A 26,359-nucleotide genomic window follows, 5' to 3' on the forward strand; every position below is an offset into this window, starting at 1 on the left:
TGGCGCGATGATGTCATGTTATCGATGGGAAAATGCAAGAAATGTAATGGCGAGCGCTACTTAATTTAAGAATATTTTTCAACATATTGAGAAAAAAGGTCTCATATTTGTTTTTTCTACCAAGAAAAGTGCACTTGTTATTAGTGAGAATATACTTATTTTAAGGTATTTTTGGGTTCATTGAGGTTAGCTAATTTGACTTGTTTTGGAAAGTCTGGACAAGCCAAATTTTCTTGTTCTATTGGCAGATCATTTTGCTTAGGTCTTTTTTTTTTCATTTCATTTTTATTGACATCCAGCATCAGACATTCCTATCCATTACATCATATTCACATACATCATATATCTGTTGTCTGCCCTAAATGTCAAAATATTTTTTGTTTATATCCCAACCATACCACCCACCACCCCCCCAAAAAGAAAGAAACAGCAAAAAAACAAAGTATTATCTACAAATACATCAATTAAATAAACAGAAATAATAATACATTAATAATTTTGCTTAGTTCAAGTAAAATGCCCTTAACTTTGGTATTTTTTTTCCCTTGTTTTTGAACACTGACTTTTTGCAGTGTAGTGTGTGTGTGACTATCATTGCTACTTTAACTTTACTTATATAGCCTATAAATATGTATGAGTACATAGTATATTAATACAATGGATATATCATGAATAATTAATGTAACCGGATATTAAGAGTATGTGATAGTCCGACTCCTACCTTGTTTACTTCCGAGACGATCTCCTTAAAGTTTTGTAATCAATCAGAAATATCGAGCAGCTAAAATGTGTCCAACGTGGATAAGTGAGAAGAGTGCTTTGCATTTTTTCCCCATCATGCATTGTAATGGGTGTAATTTGTCATTTTTGATGGTGCATGGACAATTTTTATAATGTCCAAAAAGTTGAGTGTCTTTTGACATTTTGTGTTGGTTGGATTTTTTTATATATTTTTTTGCACCATGACTAGGGAAGGTTGTTTGCATTGGGTCTGGAACCTTCTATTCAGAGCATAATTAAAGGTTCTTAACCTGAATTAATCTCGTTGGCTGCTAGATGGGTGTCATTTTGCATTTTTATGGCGCTTGGACATTTAAAAAAAATATATGTACATCAATATAATGTCAGAAAAAATAATCATGATTATTCCAACTTCAAGAGCGTGATTTATCGGATTTTTCAAAAATTAATCATTTTCGGAGCACTACTTTAAAAGAAGAGATGGATGAATGAGGAGTCGTGCGTTACATACCCTTGTTCCGTGCCTTCAGAAGGATGTTGTTGCGTGTTGCATCATCACGGATATCAACGGCACAGAAGGTTCCTTGTCCTCGGGCTCGGCTCAGAAGGCCAGGGTACTGAGCCTGAGGAGCAAAGGTATCTGGGTCATCTTCTCAGCGAGCGAGAGCTACTGGCCTATTTTCTCAACTCAACTGTAAAAATGGGCAGATTGGAATGCTCGTGCAGCTTTAAAGGGGAACTGCACTTTTTTTAAAAATTTTGCCTATCAGTCACAATCGTTATGAAAGACATGACGGATGCATTTTTTGAAACGCATAAAGCACTAACTCGGAAATAAAGGTAAACAAAAGTTCGCTTACAGTGGCGCCAACGAAAGCTCCACTATTCTGCCCATAAAACCCAATAAATAACCACCCAAAAACCGCCAACCGCTTGCTCCCCTGTTAGAAGTTAAAAAATGACCTACTGTATAGTACGTGCACAAATAATAAACTTACCTATATTGAGGAAAAAGCGGAATATTACAGATTTATTCAAACTTGTTACCTGTAATTCATACAGCCCATTTAGCAGAGCTTTTCCCGAACGAGTGACTTCCTCCAGGAGGTTTTCTCTGCGAATCACGTTGAGGACCTCGGCCAGGAACAAGTTCTTTGATGGGTCACCCATCCATGTGTTGAAGATGCGGTAGGGCTGAAAACAGCAAAATAATATACAATCATTTCCGACATCGGAAATGTGGATGTTTCGTCAGAAAGTGCCTCTGCAGGTTATATTTCTTTGAGCTTCATTGCAAAGTAAACACATCGGTTTTCAATACATTCATTATTCTGCCCCCGCTACTCGTTTCCAGCGTGTGCAGCTAGTTAACAGCATAAAGAAAAATAAGCTCTAGAAGTTGTTGAGGATGGTGTTTCTTTTCAATTACTTTCCTTCCTCAGTTTTATTTCTTTACACTTCTTTCTTCATTTCGCTTTTTAAGATAAAGCATCAAATAAATGTAACAAAAGTATAACGTTCAATGTGTATTTCACATAAATAATGCCCATTGTGTATTTTGTATAAATAAAACAGAATGTTTAGTGTTAATGTATCCACACAATATACTACAAATGTTGACACGTACAGAAATTACACAACATTCCATGACTTATCACAATTAAATCTAAGGTGCAGCGTTGTCGCCCTCTACTGGTCAAATTTAGCACTACATGTATTAAACAAGGTTTGATCGGTAGAGTTACTCTAAAACAGGGGTGCTCACACTTTTTCTGCAGGCGAGCGAGCTACTTTTCAATTGATCAAGTCGCGGGGATCTTCCTCATTCATATATATAATTTATATTTACTTATTTATGAAATATATGTTTTTGTTAACAAGTTAAAGGTGTTTAATGATAATGCAAGCATGTTTAACACATATAGTTAATATTGTTAATAAATCAAAGGTGTTTAATGATAATACAAGAATGTTTAATACATATAGTTAATATTGTTAACAAGTTAAAGGTGTTTAAAGATAATGCAAGCATGTTTAACACATATAGTTAATATTGTTAACAAGTTAAAGGTGTTTAAAGATAATACAAGCATGTTTAACACATATAGTTAATATTGTTAATAAATTAAAGGTGTTTAAAGATAATGCAAGCATGTTTAATACATATAGTTAATATTGTTAACAAGTTAAAGGTGTTTAAAGATAGTGCAAGCATGTTTAACACATATAGTTAATTTTGTTAACAAGTTAAAGGTGTTTAAAGATAATGCAAGCATGTTTAACACATATAGTTAATATTGTTAATACATTAAAGGTGTTTAATGATAATACAAGAATGTTTAATACATATAGTTAATATTGTTAACAAGTTAAAGGTGTTTAAAGATAATGCAAGCATGTTTAACACATATAGTTAATTTTGTTAACAAGTTAAAGGTGTTTAATGATAATGCAAGCATGTTTAACACATATAGTTAATATTGTTAATAAATTAAAGGTGTTTAATGATGATACAAGAATGTTTAATACATATAGTTAATATTGTTAACAAGTTAAAGGTGTTTAAAGATAATGCAAGCATGTTTAACACATATAGTTAATTTTGTTAACAAGTTAAAGGTGTTTAAAGATAATGCAAGCATGTTTAACACATATAGTTAAAATTGTTAACAAGTTAAAGGTGTTTAAAGATAATGCAAGCATGTTTAACACATATAGTTAATATTGTTAATAAATTAAAGGTGTTTAATGATAATACAAGAATGTTTAATACATATAGTTAATATTGTTAACAAGTTAAAGGTGTTTAAAGATAGTGCAAGCATGTTTAACACATATAGTTAAAATTGTTAACAAGTTAAAGGTGTTTAATGATAATGCAAGCATGTTTAACACATATAGTTAATATTGTTAATAAATTAAAGGTGTTTAATGATAATACAAGAATGTTTAATACATATAGTTAATATTGTTAACAAGTTAAAGGTGTTTAAAGATAGTGCAAGCATGTTTAACACATATAGTTAATTTTGTTAACAAGTTAAAGGTGTTTAAAGATAATGCAAGCATGTTTAACACATATAGATTCCTTTCTTTCATGAAGACAAGAATATAAGTTGGTGTATTACCTGATTCTGATTCAGTGGTGCTGATAACGTCCGCATTTTCAAATGGAGGAGAGAAAAAAAGTCCTCCTTTCTGTCCAATACCACATGAAAGTGGTTGGTTTTTGTCATCTTATTTGTCCAGCTTCCGTACTCCTTTGTATACACTTTACAAGAAATACATTGGCGGCAAACTCCGGAGCTCGCTAGCTTGTGCGCGCCAGCTTTCTGAGGCTCTTATTTTGTTAGCGCAGGCAGGATGAAGCAGAACTTTTATTGTGCAACTGTGCAGTCGGTCTTTTTGGAGTTTTGACGACAGGTACGGCGCCAGAGTCTGTTGAAATAAAAAGTGTTTCTCGCCTTCCTGTCTGTCATTTTTTCTTAATAATGAGCTGGCAGCAGCCAGCGTCATCTCAGAAGACCCTCGAGGTGCCGTGAATGTCAATCAAGTGACGAAAGTGACGTCATAGTGAAGATTTATGATCACTCATTTTTAGGACTATTTTTTTAATGCCTGGCTGGCGATCGACTGACACACCCTCTGGGATCGACCGGTAGATCGCGATCGACGTAATGGGCACCCCTGCTCTAAAACAAGAACCACCACCACGAATACAAAAGGTATCATAAAGTCAGCAATTTTCAATACAAAACAAACTCAATATCTTTATGCACAAATGATATAAATCAGATTGAGTTTGTAAATTCAGGGCTGACAACATCTGTAAGTGAACGACCGCAACTCGCGTGATGGTAAAAATGACCGACCTTATCGGCCTGTAATTCCAGTTTGTGGTAGTAGCCGCCGGTCAGAAGCTTCTTGCTGAAGGACACGATGTCAGCGGGGTCGTCCACACCCCAGTGCTCGTGGGCCCAGAACTTTCCCGTGGCCCCTCCTCCGGTTTGGACTTCGTCCACATGGAAAGCACAGCCATGCTGGGTGGAGACAAACATAATAAAGCACATGTAAGCGACATCTCCACATTAAAACCATCACAAATGGCTTCATCAGCTGTAACACATAGCTAATATGTAGATGTTGTTTCCAGAAAGCTTAGCATACAATGACCGACATTAGATTGGTTTTCATAATAAGATAGGGTTATTGATATCGGTCTGATATTAGCAGCAAACAGGTATTATGCAGTGTTTCCCACACATTCATTTATTTGTCGCGGCACGCCACGAAAGAATTAAGGCCGCCACAAAAAAATTTCTTTGGACATCCCCGCTTTTTGTAAACCGTGAAGGCCGCTTACCTTGCGTGCGATGTTGCGGAGACTCTTGAAGAAATCCGCGGTGGCGTGGTTATCTCCTCCTTCAGCTTGGATGGGCTCAATCACGATCCCAGCCACAGGCTTTCCCTTCTGCCTCCACTTCACAATCAGATCCTCCACCTGCAGACACATTCAAGATGTTAGATTGATGCCAGTGTTAAGGCAGAGATTAGCACAAAAAAACATTTTGAAAGACAAAGGGACCACTGAAATACATCTGAACATTGGAAAAAATCAAATGTATACTCAAAATGTAGTTTTTTCATTATATTATAACAGTAATGTCTATGAACCAACGTGAGAGACTACAACTAGGAACGCATACCAAAACATGGTTGGTGCCGTTGAAAGTGTAGTAACTAAAGCAAAAAAAGATGCTACAATACCATACCAACTTTATTTATAAAGCCCTTTAAAAACAAGCACAGTTGAAGATTGTTGGCTGTACACCACAAAGAAATATGAGGTAAAGGACATACTCAAAAATAACATTTAAAAAATACGTAAAATACACATTGAAAAAGCAAATACAAATTACCCTAAGAACAATTTGTTACACATCACGAACAAAAATAACAAAAAGACATCACACATGACCAACACATTTACAGGCTTGTCAGACAGGTCGGCCGGGTCTGCTGTTTAGGGCGGCTATAGCTGCAGGGATAAGGCTTTTCCCGAGGCGGGCCCTCTGGAATTTTATGGTTCTGTACCTGCGCCCTGATGGTAGTAAGGTGATGTATTGGTGTAGTGGGTGAGTGATATCCTGGACTATCGTGTTTGCCAGTTGGTGTGGGTTCACAGTGTGGCGCATATTTGTAACAGTGTTAAACTTGTTTATACGGTCACCTTCAGTGTGACCTGTATGGCTGTTGACCAAGAATGCCTTGCATTCACTTGTGTGTGTAAAAAGAAGTAGATATTATGTGACTGGGCCGGCACGCAAAGGAAGTGCCTTTAAGGTTTATTGGCGCTCTGTACTTCTCCCTACGTCCGTGTACACAGCGGCGTTTTAAAAAGTCATACATTTTACTTTTTGAAACCGATACCGATAATTTTGAAACCGATACCGATAAATTCCGACATTACATTTTAAAGCATTTATCGGCCGATAATATCGGCAGGCCGATATTATCGGACATCCCTAAATGTAAGTACTAACTAGTTATATAATTGAAGTATTGAAATTATTAGGCTTTTCAACTCGAAAGTTACTAAATGATGTAAGAATAAAGAGGCAATGTTTATTTATGTACCAGTTCGCACACCGATTATGCACGAGCACAGTTTGAAAATTACCATGAATTGATTAACGTGGACCCCGACTTAAACAAGTTGAAAAACTTATTTGGGTGTTACCATTTAGTGGTCAATTGTATGGAATGTGTACTGTACTGTGCAATCTACTAATAAAAGTTTCAATCAATCAATCAAAAAGTACCGATTTGGTACTAGTATCCATTAAAATGTAAACGATACCAATCCCTATCTAGCACATTCGTTTGCTCCAGGTCTTGCTACACGTGTTAAAATAAAGACAGATACATACACGCCCGCTCACACGCTCGCCCGCCTGCACATCCGTCCACCCGAACGCCCGCCCGCACATACACGCCGGCCCGCACATCCATACGCCGGCCCGAACATCCATGCCCGCCCATACACACCCGCCCGCACATCCATACGCCCACCCGCACATCCTTACGCCTGCCCACCAGCCTGCACATCCGTCCGCCCATACACGCCCGCCCGCACGTACACGCCCGCCTGCACACGCCCGCCCGCACATTCATACGCCGGCCTGCCCATACACACCCGCCCGCACATCCACACGCCCGCCCGCACATGTATACGCCCGCCCGCCCGCCCGCCCGCACATGTATACGCCCGCCCGCCCGCCCGCCTGCACATCCGCCCGACCGAACGCCCGCCCATACACGCCCGCCCACACATACACGCCCACCCGCACATCCATACGCCCGCCCGCCAGCCTGCACATCCGTCCGCCCGAACGCCCACCCATACACGCCGGCCCGCACATACACGCCGGCCCGCACATCCATACGCCGGCCCGAACATCCATGCCCGCCCATACACACCCACCCGCACATCCATACGCCCACCCGCACATCCATACGCCTGCCCACCAGCCTGCACATCCGTCCGCCCGAACGCCCGCCCATACACGCCCGCCCGCACATCCATACGCCGGCCCGCCCATACACACCCGCCCGCACATCCATACGCCTGCCCGCACATCTATACGCCCGCCCGCCCATACACGCCCGCCCGCCCGTACACGCCCCGCCCGCACACGCCCGCCCGCACATTCATACGCCGGCCTGCCCATACACACCCGCCCACACATACACCTCCGCCCGCACATCCATACGCCCCCCCGCCAGCCTGCACATCCGTCCGCCCGAACGCCCGCCCGCACATACACGCCGGCCCGCACATCCATGCCCGCCCATACACACCCGCCCGCACATCCATACGCCCCCCCGCCAGCCTGCACATCCGTCCGCCCGAACGCCCGCCCGCACATACACGCCGGCCCGCACATCCATGCCCGCCCATACACACCCGCCCGCACATCCATACGCCCCCCCGCCAGCCTGCACATCCGTCCACCCGAACGCCCGCCCGCACATACACGCCGGCCCGCACATCCATACGCCGGCCCGAACATCCATGCCCGCCCATACACACCCGCCCGCACATCCATACGCCCACCCGCACATCCTTACGCCTGCCCACCAGCCTGCACATCCGTCCGCCCATACACGCCCGCCCGCACGTACACGCCCGCCCGCACACGCCCGCCCGCACATTCATACGCCGGCCTGCCCATACACACCCGCCCGCACATCCACACGCCCGCCCGCACATGTATACGCCCGCCCGCCCGCCCGCCCGCACATGTATACGCCCGCCCGCCCGCCCGCCTGCACATCCGCCCGACCGAACGCCCGCCCATACACGCCCGCCCACACATACACGCCCACCCGCACATCCATACGCCCGCCCGCCAGCCTGCACATCCGTCCGCCCGAACGCCCACCCATACACGCCGGCCCGCACATACACGCCGGCCCGCACATCCATGCCCGCCCATACACACCCACCCGCACATCCATACGCCCACCCGCACATCCATACGCCTGCCCACCAGCCTGCACATCCGTCCGCCCGAACGCCCGCCCATACACGCCCGCCCGCACATCCATACGCCGGCCCGCCCATACACACCCGCCCGCACATCCATACGCCTGCCCGCACATCTATACGCCCGCCCGCCCATACACGCCCGCCCGCACGTACACGCCCGCCCGCACACGCCCGCCCCGCACATTCATACGCCGGCCTGCCCATACACACCCGCCCGCACATCCACACGCCCGCCCGCACATGTATACGCCCGCCCGCCCGCCCGCCTGCACATCCGCCCGACCGAACGCCCGCCCATACACGCCCGCCCACACATACACGCCCACCCGCACATCCATACGCCCGCCCGCCAGCCTGCACATCCGTCCGCCCGAAAGCCCACCCATACACGCCGGCCCGCACATACACGCCGGCCCGCACATCCATACGCCGGCCCGAACATCCATGCCCGCCCATACACACCCGCCCGCACATCCATACGCCCACCCGCACATCCATACGCCTGCCCACCAGCCTGCACATCCGTCCGCCCGAACGCCCGCCCATACACGCCCGCCCGCACATCCATACGCCGGCCCGCCCATACACACCCGCCCGCACATCCATACGCCTGCCCGCACATCTATACGCCCGCCCGCCCGACCGAACGCCCGCACATACACGCCCGCCCGTGCATCCATACGCCCACCCACACATCCATACGCCCGCCCGAACGCCCGCCCATACACACCCATGCCCGCCCGCCCGCACATCCATACGCCCACCCGCACATCCATACGCCCGCCCGCCCGCACATCCGCCCGCCCACAAATACACGCCCGCCCGCACATCCATACGCCCAACTGCACATCCATACGCCCACCCGCCTGCACATCCGCCTGCCCGCCCACACACGCCCGCCCGCACATACACGCCCGCCTGCACATCCATACGCCCGCCCGCATATCCGCCCGCCCGAACGCCCGCCCGCACATCCATACGCCCGCCCGCCGCCTGCACATCCGCCCGCCCGAACGCCCGCCCATATGTGCCCGCCCGCACATTCGCCCGCCCGCACACCAGTTCTTCTCCAACAACACCATGTGGTTCAGTGCTACAGTTTGGCCAAAAAAATAAACAGGAGCAATACCTCACACATCTAATACACAATCTTCGTACCTCACAGCTTGCGTAAATTCGATGAGATGACAAAACAGATTCAGCAGTTAGCAGTTAAAGCGACAGTCGTTCCCTTCGTGATCGGGCCGGCACGTAAAGGCAGTGCCTTCAAGGTTTATTGGCGCTCTGTCCTTCTCCCTACGTCCGTGTACACAGCGGCGTTTTAGTCATAAATTTTACTTTTTGAAACAGATACCGATAATTTCCGATATTATATTTTAAAGCATTTATCGACCGATAATATCGGACTGCCGGTATTATCGGACATCTCTACTATCAAGCCTACCTCTTCCAAACAGCGAGCCTCTTCCTGTGCGTTCTCCCTGGCAAACTCCTCCAGTGGGTACTGCAGTCTGGGGAATGGTGCGATGGGCCAATCAAACGAGGGCACGTCCAGCTTATGGATCGCTTTAGAGTGTGTGGTTGCCAAACAACCTTTGCAAGACACGGTCAAAAATCAACACATCAATTTAACAACAAATCCATATTGGTACTACCATTGTGATTTCAAATTAGGGTGTACTTTAAATTGGTTTGCTTACCCATAGTTCTGCCATGGAAGCCTCCCATAAAAGATAAAATACTGAACTCCGGACATCCTGGACCCTAAGAAAAAAAGAGATCCAAACTAAAACCGATATTTCCAGACAGGCAGAAAAGAATTAGAAACAATTTTCTCCACCTGGTTGATCATGCAAGAGCTGAGGTCCTCATCAGATGGATAGTTGTGGCCTCGCTCTTTATTCTAGGAAATAAAACATTACCTTTAGTTGACCTGCAAAGATCTCATTTACAATTTGAATTTGATTTTGCATCTGCAGAACCTCAATAAATATATTTATAAACGATTCAACTGGTCTGCATGAAGGAAAATATTCATTATTGTGTAAAAAAGTGGTGGGGTCAGGGGCGTCAACTACTGGCCTGTGGAGGGTGAATGACTTGAAATGATTCAATGACTTCCGGGCAAAGGACATAACACTGATTCAAATAGTTGAATAAGTGTAATCAAAGGATATAAACCGGAACTGTGTTAGTAAGAAAGTCGAGTTTGTATGTTGAGAGCGTGTGTCTTTATAAGTGAGAGACTACAACTAGGAATTGGTACCAAAACATGGTCGGTGCTGAAGTAAAGTGTAGTAACTGAAGTGAAAAAAGAAGATGCTACAATACAAGTCAACAGTCCTGAGCCCATGTGGTGATATCCTTTACACACCGATGTCGTTTTTGATGCAGTACCGCCTGAGAGATCAAATACCAGACGACACTTTTCCACTTTGCATCAGTCCATCTTAGATGAGCTCGGGCCCGGCGAAGCCGAGGCGTTTCTGGGTGTTGTTGATAAATGGCTTTCGCTTTGCATAGTAGAGTTTTTACTTGGACTTACAGATGTAGCGACGAACTGTAGCTACTGACAGTGGTTTTTTTCTGAAGCGTTCCTGAGCCCATGTGGCGATATCCTTTACACACGGATGTCGTTTTTGATGCAGTACCGCCTGGGGGATCAAATACCAGATGACACTTTTCCACTCTGCATCAGTCCATCTTAGATGAGCTCGGGCCCGGCGAAGCCGAGGCGTTTCTGGGCGTTGTTGATAAATGGCTTTCGCTTTGCATAGTAGAGTTTTTACTTGGACTTACAGATGTAGCGACCAACTGTAGCTACTGACAGTGGTTTTCTGAAGCGGTCCTGAGCCCATGTGGTGATATCCTTTACACACCGATGTCGTTTTTGATGCAGTACCGCCTGAGAGATCAAATACCAGACGACACTTTTCCACTTTGCATCAGTCCATCTTAGATGAGCTCGGGCCCGGCGAAGCCGAGGCGTTTCTGGGTGTTGTTGATAAATGGCTTTCGCTTTGCATAGTAGAGTTTTTACTTGGACTTACAGATGTAGCGACGAACTGTAGCTACTGACAGTGTTTTTTTTCTGAAGCGTTCCTGACCCCTTGTGGTGATATCCTTTACACACGGATGTCGTTTTTGATGCAGTACCGCCTGAGAGATCAAATACCAGATGACACTTTTCCACTCTGCATCAGTCCATCTTAGATGAGCTCGGGCCCGGCGAAGCCGAGGCGTTTCTGGGCGTTGTTGATAAATGGCTTTCGCTTTGCATAGTAGAGTTTTTACTTGGACTTACAGATGTAGCGACAAACTGTAGCTACTGACAGTGGTTTTTTGAAGCGTTCCTGAGCCCATGTGGTGATATCCTTTACACACGGATGTCGTTTTTGATGCAGTACCGCCTGGGAGATCAAATACCAGATGACACTTTTCCACTTTGCATCAGTCCATCTTAGATGAGCTCGGGCCCGGCGAAGCCGAGGCGTTTCTGGGTGTTGTTGATAAATGGCTTTCGCTTTGCATAGTAGAGTTTTTACTTGGACTTACAGATGTAGCGACCAACTGTAGCTACTGACAGTGGTTTTCTGAAGCGTTCCTGAGCCCATGTGGTGATATCCTTTACACACTGATGTCGTTTTTGATGCAGTACCGCCTGGGAGATCAAATACCAGACGACACTTTTCCACTCTGCATCAGTCCATCTCAGATGAGCTCGGGCCCGGCGAAGCCGAGGCGTTTCTGGGCGTTGTTGATAAATGGCTTTCGCTTTGCATAGTAGAGTTTTTACTTGGACTTACAGATGTAGCGACCAACCGTAGCTACTGACAGTGGTTTTCTGAAGCGTTCCTGAGCCCATGTGGTGATATCCTTTACACACTGATGTCGTTTTTGATGCAGTACCGCCAGAGAGATCAAATACCAGATGACACTTTTCCACTTTGCATCAGTCCATCTTAGATGAGCTCGGGCCCGGCGAAGCCGAGGCGTTTCTGGGTGTTGTTGATAAATGGCTTTCGCTTTGCATAGTAGAGTTTTTACTTGGACTTACAGATGTAGCGACGGACTGTAGCTACTGACAGTGGTTTTCTGAAGCGTTCCTGAGCCCATGTGGTGATATCCTTTACACACCGATGTCGTTTTTGATGCAGTACCGCCTGAGAGATCAAATACCAGATGACACTTTTCCACTTTGCATCAGTCCATCTTAGATGAGCTCGGGCCCGGCGAAGCCGAGGCGTTTCTGGGCGTTGTTGATGAATGGCTTTCGCTTTGCATAGTAGAGTTTTTACTTGGACTTACAGATGTAGCGGCGAACTGTAGCCACTGACAGTGGTTTTCTGAAGCGTTCCTGAGCCCATGTGGTGATATCCTTTACACACCGATGTCGTTTTTGATGCAGTACCGACTGAGAGATCAAATACCAGACGACACTTTTCCACTTTGCATCAGTCCATCTTAGATGAGCTCGGGCCCGGCGAAGCCGAGGCGTTTCTGGGTGTTGTTGATAAATGGCTTTCGCTTTGCATAGTAGAGTTTTTACCTGGACTTACAGATGTAGCGACGAACTGTAGCCACTGACAGTGGTTTTCTGAAGCGTTCCTGAGCCCATGCGGTGATATCCTTTACACACTGATGTCGTTTTTGATGCAGTACCGCCTGAGAGATCAAATACCAGACGACACTTTTCCACTTTGCATCAGTCCATCTTAGATGAGCTCGGGCCCGGCGATGCCGAGGCGTTTCTGGGCGTTGTTGATAAATGGCTTTCGCTTTGCATAGTAGAGTTTTTACGTGGACTTACAGATGTAGAGACGAACCGTAGCCACTGACAGTGGTTTTCTGAAGCGTTCCTGAGCCCATGTGGTGATATCCTTTACACACCGATGTCATTTTTGATGCAGTACCGCCTGAGAGATCAAAAGTTATGGGTTTTCAATGTTGGTTTTCGGCCTTTCTGTAAATTCTCCAGATTCTCTGAACCCTTTGATGATATTACGGACCGCAGATGGTGAAATCCCTAAATTCCTTGCAATAGCTGGTTGAGAAATGTTGTTCTTAAACAATTTGCTCAGGCATTTGTTGACAAAGTGGTGACCCTCGGCCCATCCTTGTTTGTGAATGACTGAGCATTTCATGGAATCTACTTTTATACCCAATCATGGCACCCACCTGTTCCCAATTAGCCTGTTCACCCGTGGGATGTTCCGAATAAGTGTTTGATGAGCATTCCTCAACTTTCTCAGTCCTTTTTGCCACTTGTGCCAGCTTTTTTGAAACATGTTGCAGGCGTGAAACTCCAAATGAGCTAATATTTGCAAAAAAGAACACATTTTACCAGTTCGAAGGTTAATTATCTTGGGTCTCCAATTGATACCGACTCTTTTTGTGTTATCATTATTTACAGTAATGTAAATAACCTCACCCTGTACCAGATGAACATGGCCTTGTACGCATTCTCGTTGGAGCACGAGCCACAGGCCATGGTCTGGACACGACTCATTCCACTGGGAGCCACCTGACAAAACAACAAAAGATAGCATTAGTGCTGTCACATAACTTCAACCTTGTGTGTAACAGGGTTTGTTTACAGGTATCTTGCTACATACTATATACTGCATAGTAAATCATTTCAATCAATGAGAGTGTGCTGGCGTGTGAGTAACTGACCGAGAGAAGACTTTCGGTGAGTTTGTCCGGGAAATTCTCAGGTGGCAAGATTCCAAGTGCAGGTCGGTTCACAAACGCACTCTGGGAGAGAGCAGACCATCAATATTAGTTACTGTTATACCTTCAATAGTTAGTTATTAAGAATACACACGTTGGAACCCTTTATGGGCCTTTCCACCAAATGAGTCCCGTGTGTGTCCTCGGGAAATAAAATGTAGAAATGCATGATAATATTAACTGGAAATGTCCATTTTTTTCAGATGAGTAAAAGTATCCTGCACATTGATTTGTGACTCTCTACTTAATATATACAATTAAATAATAAATAATTGATGGATGGATGGATACCTTAAACCAGTGGTTCCCAACCTTTTTTCAGTGATGTACCCCCTGTGAATTTTTTTTTAATTCAAGTACCCCCTAATCAGAGCAAAGCATTTTTGGTTGAAAAAAAGAGATAAAGAAGTAAAATACAGCACTATGTCATCAGTTTCTGATTTATTAAATTGTATAACAGTGCAAAATATTGCTCATTTCTTGAACTATTTGGAAAAAAAGATAGGTTTTTATTTATATTTATAAAGTATATTTGAATTGTTGCTATTTTTAGAATATTTAAAAAAAATCTCGCATACCTTCAAGTACCCCTAGGGGTCCGCGTACCCCCATTTGAGAACCACTGCCTTAAACACTGAAACACTTCTAAATTTAGTAGTTTTTTGTTTTTTTAAGTTAAAGTACCAATGATTGTCACACACACACTAGGTGTGGTGAAATGTGTCCTCTGCATTTGACCCATCTCCTTGTTCACCCCCTGGGAGGTGAGGGGAGCAGTGAGCAGCAGCGGTGGCTGCGCCCGGGAATCATTTTTAGTGATTTAACCCCCAAGTGCGGCCCGGGGGCCATTTGCGGCCCGCCACACATTCTGGAAATACTATTGTAAAAATAAAAAAAGAACATTAAAAAAAGTGGAATGAGGTGAAATCTAACGAGAAAAAGTTGCAATGTTGACACAAAAGCTACCATGCAGGCAGTTTTTTTTATCTTTTGTCTTTCTTTATTTTTATTTTTTTGCCATTGCTCAAAAAAAAAAAAATAATGACAAAAAAAATCCATGTTATAATGAATTATTTTCAGGGCTCCAATTACTTCAAATATTTCACTTTAAAATGTTTTATGTGGTAAATATTGCATATATTGTGTAGTAGCCATATAAAAACATCAAAGTTTTCTTTGACAAAAGCGCATAAAACAAACAAAATAATAGTTCCAGCGTAAAATTGTGTAGTAGCCATATAATTGTGTAGTAGCCATATAAAAACATCAAAGTTTTCTTTGACAAAATCGCATAAAACAAACAAAATAATAGTTCCAGCGTAAAATCGACAGATATATCTGAAGTTGATCTCGTAATTTAAGTGTTGAAAGTAAAAGAAAAACCTAATAAAAATGTATCACTTTATGAGTGGGGCAACTTTTGGATCCCAAATATATTTAGTGATTTTTTATTTATCTTTTCACTGTGATTACTCAAAAATATGAAATAATTAAATACAATGGTGTCCTGCATTATTGATCTTTTAGGGCTCTAATTACTAAATATTGCATATTTCAGTTTTACTATAAAAATCTAAGTTGTTTTTGACAGAAAAGCCATAAAACATTATTTTTAATTTGTATTACTTTATATCAACTTGAAGTTGATATAGAGATTTACTGTAAGCGTTAAATAAATTAAAAAAAATAAACTGACTTATTTTTAACATTTTAATGACTGAGACCCTTTATGGTCCCCAGGACCCCCTAAAGGTAAAATAAATAAAAAAATGCATATATTTTGTTATGGTTTGAAAATGAAAAATATCAAAATGGCCCCCACATGCTTTAATTTGTCCGTGTGCGGCCCTCAGTGGAAAAAGTTTGGACACCCCTGCTCTAACCACTAGACCACTGAGTAGGTATTTAGGTATTTTATAGTTTACATACTCTATGTGTCACTATTTACAATTTTTTTACACCATTTAGTCCACATTTACACTTTAGCCCTGTCCCTGGAATTTCACGCAGTCCTGAACACGGGGGTCAGCAACCCACGGCTCTTTAGTGCCGCCCTAGTGGTTCCCTGGAGCATTTTTTTTTAAAAATGATTGAAAATAGAAAAAGATGGGGGAGGAAATACAAACAAACGCAACAGTTTGTTTACATGTAAAATCTTCCACTCCTTCTTTGTCTCATTTTGTCCACCAAACGTTTTAACTTTGTTGACGTTATTGACTTGTGTGGAGTGCTAATCAGACATACCGTATTTTTCGGACAATAAGTCGCCGTTTTTTTCATAGTTTGGCCGGGGGTGCGACTTATACTCAGGAGCGACTTATGTGTGAAATTAACACATTCCTGTAAAATATCAAAAAATATTATTGATCTCATTCACGTAAGAGACTAGACGTATAAGATTTCATGGGATTTAGCGATTAGGAGTGACAGATTGTTTGGTAAACGTATAGCATGTTCTATATGTTATAGTTATTTGAATGACTCTTACCATAATATGTTACGTTAACATACCAGGCACGTTCTCAGTTGGTTATTTATGCCTCATATAACGTACACTTATTCAGCCTGTTGTTCACTATTCTTTATTTATTTTAAATTGCCTTTCAAATGTCTATTCTTGGTGTTGGCTTTTATCAAATACATTTCCCCCCAAAATACGACTTATACTCCAGTGCGACTTATACTCCAGTGCGACTTTTATATGTTTTTTTCCTTCTTTATTATGCATTTTCGGCCGGTGCGACTTATACTCCGGAGCGATTTATACTCCGAAAAACACGGTATTTTAACGTCCTTGTCTGGCGTCATCGACTTATTCTGCTTCAGTATGTTACAGGCTCGTATTCCGAGGTACCACTGTACTATTTTTTGTCGAATCACTGTAATATATTTAATGTCAACATGCTATTGGCATACATTCCATGTCGCTATATTTGGGTTTATTGGCTAATTCTATGCTAAAAAAACTCACTCCTGTTACTCAGTGAGTTACCATCGACTTAGGAACCTCATAAAAAGTTGTCTGAGATGGTCCAAAGTAGTTCAATGTGTGTATTATTCAGATTTAGCGCCGTAAAATGACAGAAATGTAAGTTTATTTTTTAGAGAGCTACAACGGATGGCATCGATTTGGTGGAATGGCCCTCATATTGATGGCTAAATCAGCTCCTCAAGCCTTGGACCCTTACCAGATTGTTGGGATTGGACATTAGTTTGATGAGAGCAGGGTGGTTGTAGCCTGAGAGAGAGGAGAAAAGGGAATAGGGATTACTTTCAACTTGAATGTTTATAAATGTTTTGTACCACAAGGTCTACCAGTCACACTCTGGTGGTTTATTCACATCATTGCATAAATTCATATTTCCTCTCCAAACAGTTTGATCATTTCCCAGCATTGCCATCACTCAACAGTTCAATGTGATAAGCACCAACTTTCATATTAAAAACAAAATAGAGAGTCGATATTTTAGCGGCAACATAAAACAGTCCTGGGAGGTGAAATCAATAAGAAATGTGATGCACCTCCAGACTAGCCTTGTCCCGATGCCAATATGTTGGTACTAACATTATTACCGACATTATTTCGATACTTTTCAATACTTTTTTAAATAAAAGGGCACCAGAAAAATTGCATTATTGGCTTTATTTTAACAACTGCTCCCAGTCTGTGGAACGCTCTTCCTGACCACCTGAGGGCACCTCAGATTGTGGATGCTTTTAAAAAAGGCTTTTTATAGATTTTTATAGATATGCATGCGGGTTCTAGCTATTGGGCTGTTTCTAGTTTTATATTTTATTTATTTTTATTATTATTATTATTATTATTACTATTTTCTTTTTTTTTTAACACTGTGGCACTTAGAGGTTGTTTGTCAACGTAAAGTGCTTTTTACAAATAAAATCTATTATTATTATTAAAAAATCTTACAGTACATTAAACTTATGTTTCTTATTGCAATTTAGTCCTTAAATAAAATAGTGAACATACAAGACAACTTGTCTTTTAGTAGTAAGTAAGCAAATAAAGGCTCCTAATTTAGTCCGCTGACATGTGCAGTAACATATTGTGTCATTCATCATTCTATTATTTTGTCAAAATTATTAAGGACAAACTGTAAAAAAAATATTATTAATCTACTTGTTCATTTACTGTTAATATCTGCTTATTTTCTCTTTTAACATGTTCTATCTACACTTCTGTTAAAATGTAATAATCACTTATTCTCCGGTTTTTTGATACTTTACATTAGTTTTGGATGATACCACAAATTTGGGAACCGGAAGTAGGTCTGAGCTACGCGGAAGGACGCCGATTGAAACAAAGTAGTGTCCAAACTTTTTCCACTGAGGGCCGCACACTGAAAAATCAAAGCAAGCGGGGACCATTTTGATATTTTTTATTTTAAAAACCAATACAATATATGTATACAAAATATACATATAGGCCTCCATTTAGACTTGATCCCGGGGACCCCAAAGGGTTTTGGTCAAAAAAATATAAAAAAATGTGTCATTATTCAGTATTATTATTTTTATTATTATTCAAGTTTTAAATCTCTAGATCAACATTAGGTCCATCTGTCAATATAACGCTTTTAAAGATTTAAGTTGTATGCTCTTGTTGTCAAAGAAAACTCTGTTTTTTTAATGGAAAAAATACAAATTATGCAATATTTTCACACAATAAAATTTTTAAGTGGAATATTTCAGATTATATAATAATTGGAGCCGTAAAAAGGTCAATCACTCATAACGACATTGATTTTAATTCATTATTATTTTTTGAGCAATGACACTTAAAAACTAATCACACTAAAATTATTGGGGATCCAAATAATTATAGTGTTAAAAAATAAATTCAATTTTTTTTTTTACTGTTTACTTTGAACACAATAATCTCGAGATCAACTTCAGATCTATCCGTCAATTATACGTTTTATTGTTGTTTGTTTTTCGTTTGTTCGTTTTAGGCCCTTTAAAAAAAAACAGCTCCGTTTTTTATATGGCAAACACAAAATAATAATAATAATAATAATACCTGGGATTTATATAGCGCTTTTCTAAGTACCCAAAGTCGCTTTACATGTTAAAAACCCATCATTCGTTCACACCTGGTGGTGGTAAGCTACTTTCGTAGCCACAGCTGCCCTGGGGTAGACTGACGGAAAAATATGCAACATTTTCCCCAAAAATATCTCAAATGTGACGTAATTGGAGGCTTGAATAGGTCAATAATTCATAACGACATTGACTTTGATTCATTATTATTTTTTAAAGAAAGAAACAGCCTGCATGGCAGCTTTGTGTTATTAGAGTCAACATTGCGACATGTTCTTGTTACATTTCACCTGTTTGCTCTTTTATACCACTTATCATGTTTTTTCATTTTTTTCAATCATATTTTTTAAATGTGCCGTGGGGCCGTTCAAAAAATGACCTGCGGGCCACAAACCACACTTTGGACACCCCTGGATTAGACAAGTTGACGTTCGTGTGAGACAAATTTGACTGCGAAAATGATGCAAAATATGTGAGGACATTACAGACATTGGACAAAAATTTGCAGGACTGACAATTTTGACACAATAAATAGTAAGGCACGACAAAGGAATATTGCTTTTAGTAATAATTTAGTAAACACTAACTGGCAATTTTAAGACATGAAGATGAGGCTATTCTTCTCCCTATGACAATTACATATAATAATAATAATAAAGCATCAAAAAGGACATCTTATATAAACTAATCTGGCTGCCTTACATAAATTGGAGTTGTGTTTCTCTTTGAACCAGCAGAGGGCAGTAAAGTCCAGCAGTGACAAGAAGCCAACAGTGTTGCACTTTAAACCAGCTGGCTTTTAATTACTCTTCTGCAGGATGACATAATGCAGACATTGTACTATTCTCTATCAGTTTACAGCCTTGTCAGTGAGTGAGTCCGCCCTTGAATAATCAAGTAGAAATTCCGGTAAAGTGGTTAAAAAGAGTATTTATTAGCGAGGCATCCAACCAAATTTTTTTTTAAAGAAATAATTCACAAATAATTCACTTTGGTTTCCTCAGCAAAATAACCAATTAGAGACTATGGCAACTAGGGATGTCCGATAATTATATTATCAGGCAATAAATGCTTTAAAAAATGTAATATCGGAAATGATCGGTATCGGTTTCAAAATGATCGGTATCGGTTTCAAAAAGTAAAATGTATGACTTTTTAACGGACGTAGGGAGAAGTACAGAGCGCCAATAAACCTTAAAGGCACTGCCTTTGCGTGCCGGCCCGGTCACATAATATCTACCGCTTTCCACACACTCAAGTGAATGCATTGCATACTTGGTCAACAGCCATACAGGTCACACTGAGGGTTGCCGTATAAACAACTTTAACACTGTTACGAATATGCGCCACACTGTGAACCCACACTAAACAAGAATGACAAACACATTTCGAGAGAACATCCGCACCGTAACACAACATAAACACAACAGAACAAATACCCAGAACCCCTTGCAGCACTATACCCCCTACCTCAACCCCGCCCCCTCAACCTCCTCATGCTCTCTCAGGGAGAGCATGTCCCAAATTCCAAGCTGCTGTTTTAAAGGAATGTTAAAAAAAATAATGCACTTTGTGACTTCAATAATAAATATGGCAGTGCCATGATGGCACTTTTTTCCCCCCATAACTTGAGTTGATTTATTTTGTAAAACCTTGTTATATTGTTTAATGCATCCAGCGGGGCATCACAACAAAATTAGGCATAATAATGTGTTAATTCCACGACTGTATATATCGGTATCGGTTGATATCGGTATCGGTAATTAAGAGTTGGACAATATCGGCAAAAAAGCCATTATCGGACATCTCTAATGGCAACAAATTCTTGAAACTTATAGGAGTGTCTGGTTTTGTGTAGACTCAAATAATACCCTTTTTATAGTTGCAAATTCCAGATAAATATACAAACAGCACAAAACAAAAAAAGTTTTTGGAGGGAACATTTTATGTCCGGAAACCCCCCCCCACACACATACACAAACATTCTTGTATTTGTTACCTTCTTGAGACCTCCGAAAAAGGCCTACCTCTTTAGGACCACCCTTTCAAGATGTGTAAAGATTTGTATTTATAACATTAATAAAATATACATATTACGCAAATATGAAAAAGGTAATTGTTTGTAATTGGTTTTTAATCTTCAATATTTACTTCAAGTTATTACAGTATGTCTCTATATACATATTTATTTGATTTATTTTTATTAATTTTGGCTAAAGGGGGAGCACTTCAAATTGTTACACACACTTGTTATTTCATATGTTGACCAGAGGGGGAGCTCTTTTAAAACCGACACACAGTCAATTTGAAAAATCCCTCCTTTTTGGGACCACCCTCATTTTGATAGATTTCACCACCACACTGCAAAAACTGCAATCTAAGTAGGATTAAATATCTCAAATAAGGGTGATATTTGCTTATTTTCTGTCTGATAAGATAATTATTCTCACTAAGCAGATTTTATGTTAGAGTGTTTTACTTGTTTTAAGGGTTTTGGTCCTAAATGATCTCAGTAAGATATTACAGCTTGTTGCTGAGATTTGATGACCTATATTGAGTAAAACATGCTTGAAACTAGAATATCAACTGTTGCAAAGCTGTGTCATCAACACTCACAAGTATAAAACTACTTTTTTAAATAATAATTTCTTATTTCAAGCATTAAAAAAAAATAAATCATGATTTTGACACAATTGTGTCTCATAATTAAAACAGATGACAGCCAAATGGACTTTGCTGTTTTATTTTCAATGAAACAATAGAAAATAGGTACTCATATAGTAGTACAGTTGGCACAGTACAGTAAACTGACAGTTAATATTTAAACATTTAACATGTGACATTTCTAACAATCTTGAACAGATAAATTCTTGAAAATTACAATTAAAAACATTTTGGCCGGGGGGCCGGGCTGTATATATGCGCACTAATTGACTGAAAGAGCACGCACTTGGCGCGATGATGTCATGTTATCCATGGAAAAAAGCATTTTTAGACCATATGATTTGCCTGAGCGGCTAGGAGACCCCGAGAGTAACAAGCGCTTCCCTTGTTGCCTTTCCATTAAGAACAATAAATTAGTTTTTAGTATAAGTTTGCTGGTTTCAAGAAATGTAATATCATTATGTCAAGATAATGGCACTAGCATTTACTTCATTTAAGAATATTTTTCAACATATTGAGCAAAAAGGTCTCACCTTTTTTTTTCTACCAAGAAAAGTGCACTTGTTATTAGTAGGGATGATGTTTGATAAGAAATTATCGAGTTCGAGCCTATTATCGAATCCTCTTATCGAACCGATTCCTTAACGATTCTCTTATTGAATCCATATAGGTTGTTGTATATGGAAAAAAACACAATATTTGGTTTAACAAAAGCTCACTTTTATTTTATAAGAAAAAAATAAAATAAAATAAATAAATAAATAAATATTGACTGTTACCCCCCTAAAAAAAAAATATATATATATATTGACTGTTGTTACCCAAAGTATATTAAGTGGGATTTTTCAGAAAAACAAATATATACAGTAACACAAAAACAACCTGTCTCTGTGATCACTATAGGTGTATAGCCATGCCTTGAGGCATTATTTTTGCTGCTTGTGTGACATCACAGGAAATGACGTAGCTCAGTCATAAGACTGAGCATCATTTCCTATTATTATTATTATTATTATTCCTAATTCACAGGAAATGACGTAACTCAGTCATAAGATTGAGCATAATTTCCTGTGATGTCCCACAGGGCATTTCTTGTGGGACGGGATTTGTTCCCAGGGATTCGAATAAAGAGACCAACTCTTTTTCCTTACTATATTGGCCTCGATAACAGGAACCGGTTCTCAAAAAGGGATTCGAGTCCATGGAATCGGTTCTTTTCTTATCGAACGGTTCTTTTCTTATCATCCCTAGTTATTATTGAGAATATACTTATTTTAAGGTATTTTTGGGTTCATTGAAGTTAGCTAATTTGACTTGTTTTGGAACGTCTTGACAAGCCACATTTTCTTGTTCTATTGGCAGATAATTTTGCTTAGTTCAAATAAAATACCCCTCATTTTTGTATTTTTTTCTCCCTTGTTTTTGAACACTGACTTTTTGCAGTGCAGGTGTGCAAATGAGACATTCTCTATTAGATGCAATGGTTTTCCGTATATTGGGACCATGATTTATGTCCTAACTTGTTCACCGGTCCTCATATGGATGGTACTTTTTCTTGTTGATGTCTCAAGAAGGGAGGAAATACAAGAACACACACACACACACACACACACACACACACACACACACACACACACACACACACACACACACACACACACACACACACACACACACACACACACACACACACACACACACACACACACACACACACACACACACACACACACACACACACACACACACACACACACACACACACACACACAGACTGGCTTTTGTATGGTTCATCTGAGCAAAGCCTTTCATCAAAAAGTAGAAATGCCTTTCTTTTGAGTAGCAGATTGGATGTAATCAAATGTACGATCTGTATCACTTTGCTGTTATATAACTTGTGAGGCAGACTCAATAGTTAGCCTTTCAGCTACTGAATTAATTAATGTGCAAGCACAAAACACTCTTTTTTTGTGGGTTTTGCCTGAAGCCTGGTCCCTAAAACTAATGAGTGTGGTTTCATAGACCTTACTCAAGTGGGAAGTGTGATCACTTCTACCGGTAATAGCTCGAAAATAAATGAAATTGACTTGAAAATATTGCTGATCATGCAAGAAAAAGCAGCCTTGGTTGATAAAAAACGACAAACTTTGTGCTAATGTTGACGTGAGCACGGGATTGTAGCACTTTTGTCAGTTTTCAAAATATTTCAGTGATTTTTACAGTGTTTCTCCTTCTTTGGAGTAAAGATTGCAACATTTTGAGCTGCCGAGTTGGATTTTTGAAGCTTGACAACATGTCAAGCCTTACAAGGACGACTCCACTCACTCAGTAAAATGTGAACAATCACACAATCACTCCAGTGTGTGACGTGTAAACAAACGTATGTGAGTCATCACACAAAAATACAGCATTAACTATGTGTACACTGTAAGTGCAGACTAATAACTAGAGATGTCCGATAATGGCTTTTTTGCCAATATTCCGATATTGTCCAACTCTTAATTACCGATTCCGATATCAACCGATACCGATATATACAGTCGTGGAATTAACACATTATTATGCCTAATTTTGTTGTGATGCCCCGCTGGATGCATTAAACAAAGTAACAAGGTTTTCCAAAATAAATCAACTCAAGTTATGGAAAAAAGTCAGTGTTCAAAAACAAGAAAAAAATAAAAATAAATGAGGGGTATTTTATTTGAACTAAGCAAAATTATCTGCCAATAGAACAAGAGAAAATGTGGCTTGTCAAGACTTTCCAAAACAAGTCAAATTAGCTAACCTCAATGAACCCAAAAATACCTTAAAATAAGTATATTCTCACTAATAACAACTGTACTACTATATGAGTACGTATTTTCTATTGTTTCATTGAAAATAAAACAGCAAAGTCCATTTGGCTGTCATCTGTTTTAATTATGAGACACAATTGTGTCAAAGTTATGATTTTTTTTTTTACATGCTTGAAATAAAAAAGGATTACTTTAAAAAAGTAGTTTTATACTTGTGAGTGTTGATGACACAGCTTTGCAACAGTTGATATTCTCGTTTCAAGCATGTTTTACTCAATATAGGTCATCAAATCTCAGCAACAAGCTGTAATATCTTACTGAGATCATTTAGGACCAAAACACTTAAAACAAGTAAAACACTCTAACATAAAATCTGCTTAGTGAGAAGAATGATCTTATCAGACAGAAAATAAGCAAATATCACCCTTATTTGAGATATTTAATCTTACTTAGATTTCAGTTTTTGCAGTGTGTGACCTGTATGGCTGTTGACCAAGTATGCCTTGCATTCCCTTGTGTGTGTGAAAAGCCGTAGATATTATGTGACTGGGCCGGCACGCAAAGGCAGTGCCTTCAAGGTTTATTGGCGCTCTGTACTTCTCCCTACGTCCGTGTACACAGCGGCCTTTTAAAAAGTCATACATTTTACTTTTTGAAACCGATACAGATAATTTTGAAACCGATACAGATCATTTGTGATATTACATTTTAAAGCATGGGCAGCCCGATATTATCGGACATCTCTACTAATAACACCGGTATATCTAACATATATAAACACAAACACACACACACACACACACAAACACACACTGTGAAAATCTGCTGTACATTTTTAAGAACACTAATACAAAAACCTCACAATAATGTCTGATTGAATGCTAAAAACGTTATGACAGACCGCCTTAAAAAAGGGAATAGAATTTAAAAAATTTTTTTTTACTGAGTAAGACACCCAGAATGTACATGAAAATAAAGAATGTGGGATTTACAATATTAACTATGAAGGATAAAACACTGAATATTGACAACATATGAACGTCACACACCCTCTCCATCCACATATTTGACAATCAAGCATAACTCAACAAAAAAGCAACAAACACAGCTAAATATGAACGCGAAGGGTAAAAAAACAAAAAACACCTACAATCTGATATAGATCTAGAAAGAAGTTCCGCAGCCTCCGTAGCAGAACCTTCAGGTTCTGTAACAGCTTCTTCCCTCAGGCCGTAAGACTCTTGAACGCATCATAATAATCCCCTCAATTCCCCCCCCAAAAATGGATTAACTCGCTGGAATATAATAATAATAATAATAGATTTTATTTGTAAAAAGCACTTTACGTTGAGCAAACAACCTCAAAGTGCCACAGTGTTAAGAAAACAATTAAAAAAAGAAAAAAAGAAAGAAAAAGAAAATAGTAATAATAATAATAATAATAAAAGATAATCAAAATAAATAAAATATAAAGACAATATAACATACATCCATACAAGTGGATGCATATGCAAAAGTGCAATATATTTATCTGTACAGTAATCTATTTATTTATATCTGCAACTTATTGATTTTTTATCCTGCACTAACATGAGCTAATGCAACAACATTTCATTCTTATCTGTACTGTAAAGTTCAAATTTGAATGACAATAAAAAGGAAGTCTAAGTCTAAGTCTATACATCTGATTCATCACTAAGCTTTAGAACTTTGTTGTAAAAATCTCCTTCCGCGTCTGTCCCTGACACCCGCATTTTCAGGCCGCTCTGGAAACGCTCTGTGGAAACGCTCCCCACCCACACTGCTCGGTGCCTCG

General features: G+C 40.4%; 1 protein-coding gene across 1 annotated transcript in view; it reads right to left on the minus strand.

The window, feature by feature from the left end:
* Nucleotides 1-1,229: 1,229 nt before the first annotated feature.
* Nucleotides 1,230-26,359, minus strand: part of LOC133645165 (4-aminobutyrate aminotransferase, mitochondrial-like) — a 50,466-nt gene continuing 25,336 nt past the window's right edge. Inside the window, exons 5-14 of the mRNA XM_062040015.1 lie at nt 17,215-17,264; nt 13,970-14,050; nt 13,725-13,817; nt 10,134-10,196; nt 9,994-10,057; nt 9,738-9,886; nt 5,105-5,242; nt 4,614-4,781; nt 1,789-1,935; nt 1,230-1,364 (exon numbers count right to left, since the gene is read on the minus strand). Of these exons, the coding sequence (XP_061895999.1) occupies nt 1,245-1,364; nt 1,789-1,935; nt 4,614-4,781; nt 5,105-5,242; nt 9,738-9,886; nt 9,994-10,057; nt 10,134-10,196; nt 13,725-13,817; nt 13,970-14,050; nt 17,215-17,264 (1,073 nt within the window). The 3' untranslated portion in view covers nt 1,230-1,244. The remainder of the gene's footprint in view (nt 1,365-1,788; nt 1,936-4,613; nt 4,782-5,104; nt 5,243-9,737; nt 9,887-9,993; nt 10,058-10,133; nt 10,197-13,724; nt 13,818-13,969; nt 14,051-17,214; nt 17,265-26,359) is intronic.

This window comes from Entelurus aequoreus, linkage group LG28 (genome assembly GCF_033978785.1).
Source record: "Entelurus aequoreus isolate RoL-2023_Sb linkage group LG28, RoL_Eaeq_v1.1, whole genome shotgun sequence".
NCBI classification, from domain to species: Eukaryota; Metazoa; Chordata; class Actinopteri; order Syngnathiformes; family Syngnathidae; genus Entelurus; species Entelurus aequoreus.